Below are 16,396 nucleotides of genomic sequence, written 5' to 3' on the forward strand. Positions count from 1 at the left end.
TCCAGGGCATGTTTCCAACCCGGGGTTCAAACCTGGGTCTCCCGCACTGCAGACAGATTTTTTTACCATCTGAGCCACAAAGGAAGCAAAGAGGATAAACCACCCACAAAAAAGGGGAGCCAAAGATGAAGCTGACAAGCAGGGTTTCTTTCTTTCTGGATCTTTCCAAACAGTTCACAGACACCCCTACACGACCCAGGGCCTGGGGGCCTGATTTCCTCCTGCATGGGTCAGACGTGTCAGTGTGAGCACATGGAGCTGGCCTTAGAGTCAGCACATTGTAGATGGATGTAGAGAGTCACCCATGACCTACAGTAGCCCTCCCTCCTTGATGGGGGAATAACTTCCACCAACCTGACTTAGCCTGGTTAGAGAAAAGGCCCGTTTCGGGAAGAAGAAACAAAATCTCCACATGCTGGGCAATCCAGGTAAACTGAAGGGTCTTCTCCTTCCCACCCACATGCCAAGGTGCCTGAGATGCAGACAGGCTGGGTGATCCACAACGCTCCCTCTCTGCACCAGTCATAGAGCAGAAAACGATGCCAGACCTACCAGTGTTTCCAATCTTCCCTTTGAAAATGCATGTCTGTTATCCAGTCAAGGTGGCCCTCACTTGACTCATAAGCAACCATGCCGCATTCCAAGAACCACTATTTTTTCTCTTTGGTTGCACTGCGTCTTAGCTGCAGCACTTGAGATCTTCATTTCCACACATGGACTCTCTAGTGGCATGGGGGCTTTGGAGCACATGGGGTCAGTTTCCCCACGGTATGTGGGATCTTCGTTCCAAACAGGGATCAAACCTGCATCCTCTCCATTACAAGGCAGATTCTTAGCCACCGGGCCACCAGAGCTCTCCCCAAGAACCACTATTGAACTGTGGTTTACATTTCTAATTCTTAGATCATAGGGCAAGGGACAGGTAGGTTTTGACACAGGAGAAAAAAATAAAGGTGAAGACTTTGGAGCTTACAAACCCACCTGGAAATAAATCTCAGCTTCCAGGGGTTAGTCGGGGAGACCTGGGCTCATGGAAGAAAGAGGGAATGGTCTACGAGGGAAATTGAAGCTCAGCAAAGGAAGAGGGGTTGGTGGCCTCCTGCTGTCCCCCGAGCTCTGGGCCTCATTCATCACACTGAAATACTGTGCCGATTGCCATGTAACATGCCACAAACATGAGTAACTGCAGGTGACAGCATGTGAATGGCGTCGCCCCCAGTGCTCTCACCCCTTCCTCTGCATTTCACTCCTCTCTTCTGAGCCCGTCCACGTTCCCACTCCTTGATTACTGCCCCAGGCTGCCTCACTCAATAAAGACCTTCAGTGGCTTCTTCTGATCATGCCCAAGGTGGTCCTGCCCTCAGCTACCCCCTGACGTGCTTCCTCAGTTCTCTGAGCCCTGTGCCCTGGCCCTGAGTTATTCAGTATTCCAGTGCCACCTTGCAGCTGCCCCTCATCTGTCCTCCTTCTCCCTGCCCTACCTGGCAAAGCCCTGCCCGTGTTCATGGCCCAACTCCAACAGACCCTCCCTGGAACCTCCTCTGACACCCAGTCAGGTGCTGCTCACTCCAACATTTGTTTGTACCTCATGAAAGACACTTGCCTCATCCAGCTTTGTATTAAAGTTGGGGTGATTCTGTTTTCTGATTTATAAACCAGGACATTTGGATTGATCAACAGTTGTGGGACCCTTAGGACAGAATGTTCATTCACTGAAAGCTGCGCTTTCCCTAAAGTTTTGGGATATAAGGTAATAGTAAGTAACTTGCCTTACAATAAATAACCTACCTTACTGTAAGTATCCAGAAACTTGTCTTATCTCTTTTAGAGGCAGAACCATGTCCATTGTAACAGTCATCCGTAACATAGGGCCTAGGATGTGATAGTTACGCAGTAAATGTTTGTTAAATGTCAAGTATAAATTGGTGACATGAGGCCACATCGAGTTTCTTGAGGTCCCTGAAATCTGCTCCATGAGTCTCTGTCTCCACTTCCTGTCAGAGCCAGTGGTACTGGCTGAACTTGCTCCCTAAGGCTTGTGGCAAGGGACCTACCCATGGGTTTTCTAACGCATGGCACAGTGGAGAGAAGCCAGACTTGGAGGCCAGAGGACTGGGGACAGGTCCCATCCCTGCCCCAAAGAGCTATATCACCTCAGGCAAATCCTCTCCTGAAGCAGATGGGCCAAAGCCAAGGCCCACTGGCAGTGTGATGTTCCATCTTGTGACTCTTGTTCTTTGGAGCCGGTGGTTAAGTTGAACTGATTGTCTGAATTAGTCACAACTGTTGGACTAAGCAGACGTGGGGACCCAAGCCATGTGCGAAGCCTGTGGGAGGGAGATGCCAGCCTCGGGGAAGGAATGAAGAACAGGGGGCTGAGGAACACACACGGACAACTGACTAACGAAGAAGAGGAGGGAGGCGACCTGTGAAGGCTGTCAGATTTATCCTTCCAAGCCCCCGCACGGAAATACCACAGGAGCAGCTGCCATGTGGTGTCCAAGGCAACCGACCAGGCCACTTCTGGAAGGGGGGCACCTGCTGGAGAACTGTCGAATGTGGAAATACAGACAGTCTAACGGCACTTTAACTGGTGTCTCTGTGGAGGTGAGGTGAGGAAGGGCAGCATGGACAGGCAGTCTCCATGGGGAGGCGGGAGGCTAGGGCTGGCCACATACTGTGTAGTCACCTCTGGTTTCCAGGTTGCACTCACTCTGCCTGGGACCTAAAATCCTCTTCTTCCTTCCTCACCAGAAGTTCTCCTTCAAGAAAATACCTAGTAAATCCAGGTGCTCTGACCTACAAAATACTAGAATTATTTTTATGTCTTATTTCCCAGGATTATTTTGGTTTGGCTTAAGTTAAAGGAACAGACTGTTAGGAGTTCTTCAGAAGCCAGTGAACATTTGGAGGCACACTCCCCTTGGGGACCTGCCTGCCAGGCCCTGAACTCACCCCTACACATAATGCTGGCCCCAAAGAGAATAACCAATCTCATGCTGAAAGTAACCTGCTTGGCTTCTGGTTTAAAACAGTGTCTGAGTAGCAAACATAAAGAAGAGAAAAAGAAGCAAAGGAAGGAAGGAGGGAGGGAAGAAGGAAAAATCATTTTGAAGAATGAAAAGAAAAGCAGAAATCTGGAAAGGACTGAATAAAGGATACAGAAAAAGAATAAAGTATAACAAAAGGATAAAGGATATAGAAAAAGAAGACAAGAAACTGTGCTTAATCACTCAGTTGTGTCTGACTCTTTGCGACCCCATGGACTGTAGCCTACCAGCCTCCTCTGTCCATGGGGATTCTCTGGGCAAGAATACTGGAGTGAGTTGCCATGCCCTCCTCCAGGGGATCTTCCCAAGCTAGGGACTGAACTCAGGTCTCCCTCATTGCAGGCGGATTCATTACCATCTGAGCCACCAGGGAAGCCCCACAAGAAACGGATTTGCTTAATAGAATGCAACAAAATACAGTCTTTATGAACATCTTTAAGGATAGGCGGGGCTGCAGCGAAAAGGCAGTAAGATGATATGAAAAGAGAACCAGATCACATGAGGAAACGTATCAAGGAACGCAAAACTGTATAGCAGCAAATTCATCAGTGTTCTTACAATTCTGCATGACCTTGAAGTGTCTCCTAGGAATTAATTGTAGGAAGTAATCATAAATATGTATGCAGATAAGCTATGAGAATATCTGTCATAGCACAGTTTATTTCCTCAATAAGTTTGAGGGAAAAGATTGAAATGTTCAACAAAGAGGAATTGGTTTAATACTTCATGGTATATCTGGGTAGTGAAGTATTATAGTCATTAAAAACTGTATTGTGAAATATCAATATTATTCTATTTAAATAGCATGAGGAAAAATGTACATTACACTTGAAAATGAAGACAAAGCAGTTTGTAAGACATTGTGCTTATTATGACCCCATTATTTTAAATGACATATGTGTATTAATTCACAGAAAAATGCCTGGAGGATATATATGAAAACATGAACACTAGTTACCTTTGGGTGGTAAAATTATGGCAGTTCAGATTATTTTATTTTTGCTTATTTGTATTTCCTAAACTTTTTACAATGAATACATATATTACTTTTGTGACAAGAAAAAATAATTTGAAGAAACATTCAGAATTAAAATGCATATTTATAGGAGAAAGAAATGGAACTGGTGGTATGAAAAAGCAAGTCAATAATAAGGTGGGAGGGAATTTGACAAGTTCTTATGGAGTGGAAAGAAAATAGAGATGAAAAGAATAAAAGGGAAGCTGAGAGCTTTTGAAAACAGAGAGTGGAGATCCAGCAAATGGAAAATTGTTTCCTGAAGAAAAGAGCAGAATAAAGCCATCCAAGCAAGAATCTAGTATATTTTCTGATCTCTTGGTATATTTACTAGGTCTCTTATCTGAGCTATAAACAAACAAACAAAGAATATCCTAGGCATCATAGAAAAGTCTCATCGTGTTACAGGGAAGTTAAAAACAAGATTCCCTGGTGTCTCAGACGATAAAGAGTCTGCCTGTAATGCGGGAGACCCAAGTTCGATCCCTGGGTCAGGAAGATCCCCTGGAGAAGGAAATAGCAACCCACTCCAGTATTCTTGCCTGGGAAATGCCATGGAGAGAGGAGCCTGGCAGGCTACAGTCCATGGGATCCCAAAGTGTCGGACACAACTGAGCGACTTCACTTTTCTTTTAAAAACAAAGGAAGGAGGGAAGGAAGGAAGGGGAAGGGAGAGGGGGTAAGGGAAGATGAATGAACTAACAAAGACCTTACTCCTAGACATTATCTGGCAAGACTTTTAAATTATAAATAAAAAGAAAGAATCCTACAGCTGAAACAAAAAACCCTCAAAAGAGGCCGTCCAGGAAGAAACAAAAGTCTGTGCAGCTTCCATGTCAAATTTCAAAAGGTAATGGAACAAGATTTTCAGCATTTGAAAGGAAAAGTGTTCTTACCCTATATCTCGCACCTTGCCATACTTCCCTTTCCTTTGAGCACGAAGATGACAAAAGGATGTGTTTCAGTGTGTGAGCCGCCTCCTTCACAAAGCTTCAGAAAGCGCACGGGGTGAGGGGCCAGGTGACCAAGAAGGAACCTGACCTCACGAGGTGCAGCTGCAACTACTATGTCAAGGTCACCCTCAGGCCCTCGGGTGCTCTTTGCAGCTCCCTCAGCTACTCCTGCGTTTTCACTTTGACAATCTTCTTTCCCAGAATGAAGGGACTGGGCTTCAAGGTGTCTCTCTGTGCCCCATTCTGGCTGAGGTCATACAGCACACTGCCTCCTCTGTGCTGAGGCACACTTCTGCTTGGATATTGGCTCTCTAGGTTCTGGGCTCCTGCCCCATTTCTTCTCCAATCCAAGCGGCAGCTCCACTTAACCTCTGGGAACCCTATTCAGCATCAGGCTGGCTGCTTTTACAGCCAGGAAGCCCTCTCTTTCCAAAAAAACTTGGCCATTCCTTGCTTTGCTGATTCAGCACCTTGTCCCATGCCAAGAGCTGAGGAGGTGCCCTCAAGGAACTTTCAGGCTAGTTACAGAGATACATATGGCAGTCTCAAGGATTCTTACTCAACACCCTTTCCAATCACCTTCTTAGCCTACTTCTGCCATAATGGCTGGAAAACCTACTTGAGGTCCCAATTTCCAGAACAGCTAGGGTGGCCCCACGACACAGGCAGAGGTTCCAAAGAGGGTTATGTTTCTCTCAAAACAAGGCAAGGCATGCCACAACAAAAAGTCCTTCCCCTTTGGTCTTCCCATTTTTTCCTGCCTGGAACACAGATAAGATGCCTGGAGGTTCAACAGCCAACATGTGATCATGAGACAAGTTGGCAAATGAAAGCCACTGTGCTAAGGATGGTGACTCAGCGAGACAGCAGGTCTCAGGAAGCTGCTGCACCAGCTCTGAGTTGGCCACATCTGGATTTCACGTGAGATGAGAAAAATACGCCCTTGATTGCACCTCAATTTCTGATCTTTGCAGTCAAGCACGTTCCTAACTGCCACAGCATGGTATACGAAATTAAGGAGTAACAAAACCTCAACTGTCAGACAGCCTCATTCTCAGTAGTCAGATTATTTTAAATCCAAGGGTGCTATGTTTTTAAGCAGTAAGACCTTTTCAAAATATTTTTCAAAATATGTTACACATCCATTTTTTCCTGTCATTCTGGGATGAGCTGAGAGATGTGGATAGCCTCATGACTAAGGAAAACACATGCCAAGGCTAGTAGCCCATTTTCTAAATGACCTCAGACTTCCATGATCATTCAATATTCTTTTGACTTTTTCTGTCTTCTCTGACTTTCCATTACATTTCTCAATAACCCCACCAATTTCAGTGTCTCTTTTTACCTCTAATTTTCTGCTGTATAGGTTTAAAATTATGGGTAGCAAGTTTGCTAGAAAGGATTATAAGCAAGCATTAGACTGAGTGAGATTCTGAGCAGTCTTGCCTTCAAAATCAGGGTAGGGCAAGGTAGTACCTGGGGCATAAGCTCTTCTTGTGAACTTTGAGCCAGATACACCTCAGCTTCTCAGAAGCCTTTTTGCTTTCTTCTTGACTCTTAACTTTGTCCTGGGTAGATGAAATTTTGAGGACCTGAGATCCAGAAGTTTGAGGTACAAAGCAATGACCCAAGATAAGTCACAAGGTAGCTTATGATTAAGGTGAAATGAATCCTATAAGCCAGCAGAGTTATAGACACTCTTGGGAGGGAGAGGTTCTGGTGGCCAGAGTCAGGGAAGGCTTAGTGACAGAGCCCTGCAGGAGGGAAGACCCTGGATAGATGCAGATGAGAGAAGTCATCCTTCTGGGAAGGCGATAGATAGCCCAGGCAAGGCCTGGGAGGCTATGGGAAGAGCAGCATGGCTGGCCAGGGGCTTAGGTAGAAGGGTGGAGGCTGATGGACCTATAGAGGGAATCTAGGTCTGAAGTACAACCTCTGAGGAGCCAGAACTCCCCCTTCCCAGCCAAGGGACCACAGACAGGCAGCTGAACCCACCTTGGACAGGAACCAGCCCGCAGACGCCCCCTTGTTGTTGTGGCCAACATTGATCTTCATGAGCTGCCCCAGGTCTGGGGCATCCAACATGAACTTGTCTTCAGCCCCCTTTTCAAAGTTGTCCTTTTCATTTTCCAGCCTACGCTCACCTGTATGCACAGACACGCAAGACAGTTATTCATACAAAGGAGACCAGAGGAGGAGAGAGAACCGGCTCCAAACTTTAATGGGCCACCCACTGCAGAACAGTCTCAAAAGTCACCACATGGGAGGCTGTGGGTGGGGACAGGCGGTATGTGGACACTCTCTGTTCTTCCACTCGATTTGGCTGTGAACCTAAAACTACTCTAAAGAATAGAGTTTATTAATTTTTTTAAAAGGGTAACTTCACCCCAAGACCTATCAGTTCAGTTCAGTTCGGTTCAGTTCAGTCACTCAGTCGTGTCCGACTCTTTGCTACCCCATGAATTGCAGCACGCCAGGCCTCCCTGTCCATCACCAACTCTCGGAGTTCACTCGGACTCACATCCATCGAGTCTGTGATGCCATCCAGCCATCTCATCCTCGGTCGTCCCCTTCTCCTCCTGCCCCCAATCCCTCCCAGCATCAGAGTCTTTTCCAATGAGTCAACTCTTCGCATGAGGTGGCCAAAGTACTGGAGTTTCAGCTTTAGCATCATTCCTTCCAAAGAAATCCCAAGGCTGATCTCCTTCAGAATGGACAGGTTGGATCTCCTTGCAGTCCAAGGGACTCTCAAGAGTCTTCTCCAACACCACAGTTCAAAAGCATCAATTCTTCAGCTCTCAGCCTTCTTCACAGTCCAACTCTCACATCCAAATATGACCACAGGAAATACCATAGCCTTGACTTATAGGCTTCTTAAATCCCTCCAGCTGCCAGTCAAGGCCGAGGCTCACCTTGTGTGTGGCCTGTGCCCAGGACCCATAACTGGGTTTGAGTTCTGCCTTAGCCCAGGGTCCCCACCCTAGCAAACCCACTTGCACCCCAGTCCCTGGACCTGAGGCCCTGCCTTGCTTTACCTGAACAAGGGAAAGCTGCTTTTCCTGAACAAAGAGCACAACCATGGTCATTGGTCTACAGGCTGTGGCTGGGACCCTGACATCAGCCGGCAGGCTGCCTTAGGCTTGCCTCCTCTGGAAAATGGCTATGATAACTATCACCAGACTCTGCTGCATGATTAACTTTTTTTTTCCCCTTCACTTACTCCTTTGTCACAATCTAAGAGGGAAGTGTTATTAACTTTGTCTTGCAGCTGATGAAACTGAGACTTGGAGAAGTGAAACAACTCGCCAAAAGTCACACAGGTATTGAGCACATAGTTAGGGCTTGAGCCAACCTGTTCCTTCCAGCTTTCCCAAGACTACCAGTCATGTTAACCCTTACCAGCCCATCTAAGCACCAGAGTTTTGCTTATCCATCCTGTTTTCTTTCTTTTCTAAAAGTTGATTCCTTAAATTTTTCTAAATTTTAGATTGCCACAACTCACACATATAGAAAATATTAGACATCCATGTACCCCCCATTCAGATATAAGAGATGCAAAAGTGAAGTCACTCAGTCATGTCCGACTCTTTGTGACCCCATGGACTGTAGCTCACCAGGCTCCTCCATCCATGGGATTCTCCAGGCAAGAATACTGGAGTGGGTTGCTATTTCCTTCTCCAGGGGATCTTCCTGACCCAGGGATCGAACCCAGGTCTCCTTCATTGCAGGCAGACGCTTTAACCTCTGAACCACCAGGGAAGCCCATAAGAGGTATAACAGATATTAACATTTTGTTTAATTAACTTAGGCCTTTCTCTTTTTTCAAGGAAATTAAATATAACAGGTAGGTCTAAAGCCTCATAGTCCATCCCTTCACCTGCCACACCCTGCCACAAGCAACCAGTATCATCAACTGGCATCCATTATTTTTGTGAATTTTTGTAAGAACATATACTATTTTTGCATGTTTTAGAATTTTACATAAATAACATCATAGTGAACATCATTCTGTCTTAAGTTCCTTGTCTGTACTGTGGGAATGATAGGGACTCCACCTCATAGGAGCTGTTTCAAGGATTAACTGAATGAATGTGTGCAAAGCCCTTAGGGCAGTGCCCAGAGTGTGGTAGGCAGGGGCCATGTTAGGGGCTGGGATTCCTACCGTTGCTCGCGTTACCATCATCCTATCATCACACACCGTTGTGCAACTTACCTTTCTTAAGTTAATATCACTCCTTTGAGATTATTCCGTTGATGCTAGTAACCAAATTCATCCAACTGCTGTATAACAGTCACTGAATGAAGAAAACACGATTATGTGTTCATTCTTTCACATCTGGGTTGTTTCTATTTTATTGCTATTGTAAATAGCACTGAAATGGACTCTCTAGTACTGACCTTCTGCCGTACGTTTGTAAGAACTGATCTAACTGGACACCTACAGTTTCTGGATATTGAGATGTGCTCATCTTCAGTGTATTAGCAATTGCAAAATCACCTTGAGAGATGGTTGTACTTCATCAATTATCACCAGCAGCCTTTGAGGGCTCCCATAATCATTGTTAACACATATATTTAAACTTCTGTTTCATGTGTGTACAATGGTGTCTTATTATGGTTTTAATTTACATTCCTTTGACTATTTGAAAAGACTGAAAGATGTTCATACATATACATATATTTTGAGATTGGTTCATATAATGTTGGCCATTCAGGCTTTGCTTGTGCATAATTTTTTGGTTCATACACTTTATTATATTTTCCTATTGCCTTCCCTTTGTCTATGGTCTTTCCTTGTCTTTGTCTTTCCTTTTTTCATACAGATTTTTTCTTGTTTTAATGGACTGTATCAATATTTCCCTTTGTTGTTTGTGCTCTTAGCGAATTGTTTGAGAAACTCTATCCTAAACTGGGATTTTTAAAAGACATGCTCTTAAAGTTTCTTCTAAAAAGTCATAGTTTGCTTTTTCACATTTAAATCTCCAGCCCATCTGGAACTTATTTGTGTGTGTGGTGAAAGGTAAAAATATTGACTTTTATCTTTTCTCACATGGTTAGACAACTGTTTTAACACCAGCAATTGAATTGTTCATCCTCTCTGCTCAGATTTATAGTGCCACTCTCTGTGTATTTCTAGACTCTTTATTCTGTTGGTTGATTTGTTTATCCTTCTATACATATCACTCTGTTGTGGTTTTGGGGGCTTTGAATATTTTAGTATTTGGAGGGTAAATATCCTCGTATTATTAATATTGTCAATATTATTTTCATTAGTCAAAATTGTCCTGCTAATACTTAGTCCTATGTGGACATGAATTTAATAGCAGCTTAAGCTGTGGAATATTGCCTTTTGGGAATTTGACTGTAACTGCATTGCATTTATAGAATAACGAGAAATTTGGACATTACTGAGTTTAAGTCTTTTCTCATCCATGAGCATAATATATTTTTCCATTTTTTAGGTATTCTTGCATGTTCTTAAGTAGAAATTTTTATTTTTTCCAGAGTTTTTCAGATACCAAATGCTAGTATAAATCATATATTTTAAATAATATGTTTGCTTACTGTTTTATTAATATTTTTGTATTAATCATATCCAGCACCTTTATTAAACCTTCTCATGGTTCTAATGATTTTTTCAATTCTCCTGGATTTTATAGATGATCATTCGTTTTTTTGAAAATTAAATTTTGTTTCTAAAAGGGGTAAAAGGTTGGAGTTTCTTCTAATTTTATTGATTTATGATCAGAGAATATTGTCTCTACGTTATTGATTCATTTGCATTTGTTATTATGTGATTGAAAAGAATGTATTCTCTACCCACTGGATTTAGGAATCTACATACTTCTATTAGACCAAGGTTATTAACCATTGTTAAAATCTGCAACCATACTAAATTTTTATCTATTTGACTTATCAATTACTGAGAGTGTTGTATTAAAATCTTCCACTATGATTATGTACTTGTCAAGTTTCTCCAAGAATTGTATTACTTTTTGTTTCACATGTATTGAAAATATGTTGCTAAATCTATACAAGTTCAGAATTATCCTGTCTTCCAGGTTAATTGCTCTTTTTTTCATTCTGATACTTATTTCTAATGAAGCATTTTGTCTGAAAGTTTAATTTGATGGATATTAATATAGCTACACCAGCTTCTTTCCTGTAGACAATATGTTCCTGGTATACTTAATTTCATTCTACATATTCTCCGAAATTTATGTATCATATATTTAAGCTGGATTTTATTTCTTTTAATTTAATATAAGAACATTTATTCTTAGGTGGATGAGTTAGCTTATTTCTATTTATTGTATTATTTACACATTTATCTTACTTTTTGCTATTAGCATGCTTTTCCTTTCTTCGTTCCCTGACTTCTATCGGATTGATTGAGTCTTTATCCCCTTTCATTTCCTCTCCTGGTTTAGAACTTATGCATTTCTCTTTGGGGTGCTTACTTTTACAATTTTAATCTGCATACTTGATGTATCAAAGTCTAAAGTTAATTATTCCCTGGGGTCAGCAAATGGACTGCAACCAAGTTATGTCTTAATTCTTCTTATATCCTTTCTTTCTCAAATATCACCGTGTTTTAGTGCTTAGGGTTCATATTTTCTCATATCTTGATAATAGTTATTAATATTATCATTTTGTACAGTTAACGCTTCCTTAAATTTGTTACATAATTATCATTGTTTGGCTTACCTTTATTTCTTGTATCTCACACATTTCTTCTGGGTACAATTTTCTTTTCTTAAAGTATATTCTTCAGGAGTTTAAGCATGTGTCAATGAAAAACTCATGTTTAAGCATGTGCCTTTGAGTGGGAAGTCTTATTTCTCTTTGTTTGCTTGGAAATCCATTAATTTTGCCCTCATTCTGGAATAGTTGAGTATAGAATTCTAGGTTTGGCTACACCATACAGCTTGGGAGATTGTGGAATCTTAGTTCCCTGACCAGGGATGGAACCCAAGCCCTCGGCAGTAAGGGCATGGAGTCCTAACTACTGGAACCCAGGGAATTCCCAGAGGATTGAAAATATTATCCCATGAACTTATATCCTCTACAGACTGCTGCTAAGAATTTGCTATCAATCTAATTGTTTCTACAGAAGATAAGCCACCAAATCTGGTTACTTCTAAGATCTTTCTCTTGGCCTTTGGTGTCACTACAATGTATCTAAATGAAGATCTGTTCTTGTTTATTCTGGTCAATGTCTTTTGTTACTTTAATCTGAAGATTCATATCTTTGCTTAATTCTGAAAAAAATGTGATCAGCCATTATCTCCTCAAATATTTCCTCTCGCCTATTCTGTTTATTCTGTTTCCAAAACGCTTGTTCAACATACCAGGGCGTATTCCCTCCTCCACATCTCATGACCTCTTACTGGTATTTTTCAACCCTTTATGTTTCTGTCACATCTGCATATTTTGTTTATATTTTTCTACAGTTCACTAATTATCTATTCAACAATTTCTAAGTGTTTGTATTTAGTAACTGTATTTTCAGTTCCTGTATTTCTGCTTCCTATATTTGTCATAGGGGGCTTCCCATGTGGCTCAATGTAAAGAGTCTGCCTGCCAATGCAAGACAGACAAACAGTCTACAGTCCATGGGATTGCAAGAGTCGGACAGGACTTAGCAACTAACGCACTGGCATGGAACAAATTTTCTGTACCTGAAGGGGAGGGTTCCCAAATCACATGTGCAGTGTAAAATGACACCTCGAGCCCGTATGTATATAAGCCTAAAGTATCAATTCCCCAGCAACTGTTTTATTAATCTAGAGTTCTTACAGAGATAAGTTTACTCTACTGAGCAGCAATTTTTTTTTCCTAGTCTATTTTTTCACTGAAGATATTCCTGTGAACTTCTAGGGATCCTGGCTTTTTTGTGTATTTTGCCTCATACAGAGCCAAAATATCATTTTCTGACCCCAAATGTGTATGGAAATTCATTCTATAGATTGTTGAACATGAAGGTTTCCTTCTTCTAAGATTCAGAGCATCAGTTCATAGCTAATACTTTGGTTTTAAATTCTCTCATTTCTGACACCAGGAGACCTCCCTTTTTTTCTTAAAATTCCAACAATGCATTTTAAATTGTTTAATAGATTATGTCCAAAATTCATGTCTCTGAAGCTTTTCTGACTCCTATAGTATCCCTTTAAATGGGCAGAAGCAGGAGCAAACCACCTGTCTCAGCAGTTCTACTGGCTGAACCTCCTTCCAACACCTATGGGTCTGTGCCCTCAATTCCCGGTCCACCTATGAGACCAAGAGCAATTTATCCCCCTGCCTCATTCTTGTCTGCCCCAAACTACTGCAGTGAGTCAGGCCATGCCCAGTCACATCCCCAAATATAATTCAAGATGGGCGTGGAGCTTAGGGAGATAGAGTAAGTGAGAATGAATCCCCTGGAAATGTGGAGCTCTGGTGTATTCTAGGATGCGGGATGATTTAAAATCAATTCAAAAGCCAAGCACAGCTTATTCTGAAAGCACATCATTCACATAAACTTGATGCAATGGGCACCATGCTGCCCGAGGAAGGCCATGACAAAGCGCATCACAAGAAGAAGACAGAGGCTCAAGAGAAGAGCCTAGAGGAGCCTGGAGTTGCCTTCCTCTGCCTGGAGGATGGGAAACAGCCCACTTAGGAAGTTCTGGGAATGGTTTGAGAAGGGTTTACATCTATTACCTGTGTCTCCATACTCTCCAAAGATATTGATGAAGACGTCAGCATCAGTCCCTGCACCAATGACATCACCAGTGTACACTTTGACTTCATACTTATTACCTGGAAATGAAGACGGAGAAAGTGTCAGCTCATTCAGGTCCTAAGGAGAGAAGAACAGAGGCCTCAAAGTAGCTACCACACCATCCACCCTTCTTTCCAGCAGCACATGAATTGTCACCGCTACTATCAATAACTGAGCAAGACTCAAGTCACCTGACTTGGTTTCAAGAGGTCATTGCTGAACATTGCTGATTTGCACATGCAGAGCACAAATCAGAAGTAGAGGGGACTTCTGTTTTCATCTACTAACTTGTTGCCTTGGGATGCATAAATCAACCCAAATGCAACCAACCCACCAGCGTATCTCCCCTGGATACTGAAATGACTCCAGCTGGGCCCACTGCCTCTACACTATTTTTGCCAATCTGTTCTTTACACCACGTCATAGTATAAAAATTCATTGGAGAAAACTGATTATGCAAATAAAAACCAAATTTATATATAAATTGTCAAGGCCATAACCAATGCAAAGAAAGACCAAAGGAACCAATAAGAGCCAGCAAATACACATTTTGACATTACTTCATTTAAAGACCTATATCTGCTTCCTGTATCTTGCTCCACTTATTGAACAGAAATCCATTCTCTGTAACCCCAAAATGCTTCAGTTTTGGCCATGGCCTCAAGAGGGGGCAGTGCTCAATGTAAACTTGACAACATGTTAAGCCATGCCCAAATCTTCCCAACCAGATCTTGCCTTAGAGTGGGGCACAAAAGCCAAGAGTTGCTCTGCACTGCAAAAGGGAGATCCTCTAGATTTTCTTTGTGGGCCACAATTCTAAGGGCTGAGGCAACGTTTCCTTATCTTTCCCCTTGCTGCCATAGCTTTCTATTTTTTATGTTCCAGAATCTTTTTTTAGATGTCTTATGCCCAATATATGGGTTTCCCAGTTGGCACTAGTGTAAAGAACCCACCTGCCAATGCAGGAGACATAAGAGACATGGGTTCGATCCCTGGGTTGGAAAGATCCCCTGAAGGAGAGCACAGCAACCCACTCCAGTGCTCTTGCCTGGGAAATCCCATGGACAGAGGAGCCTGGCAGGCTGCAGTCCATAGGGTTGCAAAGAGTCAGACATTACAGAAGCAACTTAGCACATACACACGAACATGCTTAGTATATGACGCCAATAAAACGTATTTAATTGAGGTCCAAATCCTGGCCCCTCTGCCTGGCTCCTCCCTAGACCTTCCTCAGTGTCTCGGGCCCCAGAGGTCTTTCTCCCTGTGTTCCTCGGCTCTGCCATGTAGTCGGGGTCAACGGTTTCCCAGTTTCATCTCCTCCTTGATCTGTTTGCTGTTTCCTGCAGGTGAGACTTCTAAGTTCCTCAAGAACTTAAAAGAGGACTGGGAGCAGGACTTCCTTGTCTCATGTGGTTTTCTCTCACAGTTCCTAGCACAGTGCTGGGCACATATGAGAGTCTCACTGAGTATATTGAAAAGCTAATTGAATTTCCTAAATCTCAAAGTCTGGTGAAGTTGCTCAGGGCAAAGGACTGAGGTGTGGAGGTGAGAACAAAACCAGTTTTCTCCCTTCGCATCTTGAGGCCTGTCCAGTAGCACAGGGCTACCCTCTAAAGATGGCACAGTGCCAAATTCTGCAGGGGATCCGTGGAGGACTCCCCACCCACATAGTCCTGAGGGCTGACCTTTGACCGGCTGAGGACCTTGAGCTCAGAGGGAGCAATGTCTTCTCTTTTTCTCCTCAGTCTCTACTTGGTGAAATCCATCCAAGAGAGAGAAGACCCTCCAATCCTCATCCCCAGATGTAAGCTCCAGTAGGACAGGTGTTCTCAGATTCCTGCTCCCTCTTGCTTCACCACAAAGATACTTCTGAGATGGAACACAGAGCCAGGCCTTCAGAAGCGTTCAGACAGGCAAACCCTGGCTCAGTGACTTGAAACTTGGGCCACACTGGGCTCCCTGGGGAGCCTGTTAACATGGCTGCCTTCCAGGGACCCTTCATCACGTGGGTCATCAGCGGATCCTGCTCTTGGTCATCCTCCAGGGCCAGAGGCCTCCCTCAGGGGTGGTTTTTTCCTCCTCTGGCTGGTTGGGCCTCTGAGAACCACTGGCTTTGGTTCATGTCCTTTCTCAGGTGCAGTGAGGGCTCACAAAGAGACAAGGCCCCTCTGCTGGGCTGGTGGTATCAAGATGGCATGGGGACAGAGAGAGGCTCTGAAGGCCTCTGCTGAGCATCAGAGGGGCAACACGACCCCAAAGGGAACTGGGCACAGTGATGCAGGAGAAAGGGCGAGGGGACTGCGGGATGTTTGTTGAAGGAGTACAGACACTCTGAGTCATTCCAGAGGGTAGAATTCAAGTTAGTGGGATGAAGTATAAAGAGGGATATTGTAGGTCACCAAAAGAAATGTTTTCTAGTATCCAGGGCTCTTCAACAAGGACTGGGATACCCTAGGGAAGTGAGTACACCTGCCCGCTCACTCTGTGCCAAGCACATAGGTGGGGAGACATCTCACAGCCCGTAGCACAGTGCTGGGCACATATGAGAGTCTCACTGAGTATGTCAGGGACACTGGAGAAAATGGCAGAGGCGAGGGATGTGAGAGAACTGAGG

The 16,396-nt window shown here is 43.4% G+C and overlaps 1 protein-coding gene across 2 annotated transcripts in view; it reads right to left on the bottom strand.

The window, feature by feature from the left end:
• LOXHD1 (lipoxygenase homology PLAT domains 1) overlaps positions 1-16,396 on the bottom strand; it is a 197,177-nt gene that overhangs the window by 143,452 nt on the left and 37,329 nt on the right. For both annotated transcript variants that reach the window (XM_069568464.1, XM_069568462.1), the window contains exons 5-6: positions 13,722-13,820; positions 7,014-7,162 (exon numbers count right to left, since the gene is read on the bottom strand). In XM_069568464.1, coding sequence (XP_069424565.1) covers positions 7,014-7,162; positions 13,722-13,820 — 248 coding nt within the window. The remainder of the gene's footprint in view (positions 1-7,013; positions 7,163-13,721; positions 13,821-16,396) is intronic.

This window comes from Ovis canadensis, chromosome 23 (genome assembly GCF_042477335.2).
Source record: "Ovis canadensis isolate MfBH-ARS-UI-01 breed Bighorn chromosome 23, ARS-UI_OviCan_v2, whole genome shotgun sequence".
Lineage (NCBI taxonomy): Eukaryota > Metazoa > Chordata > Mammalia > Artiodactyla > Bovidae > Ovis > Ovis canadensis.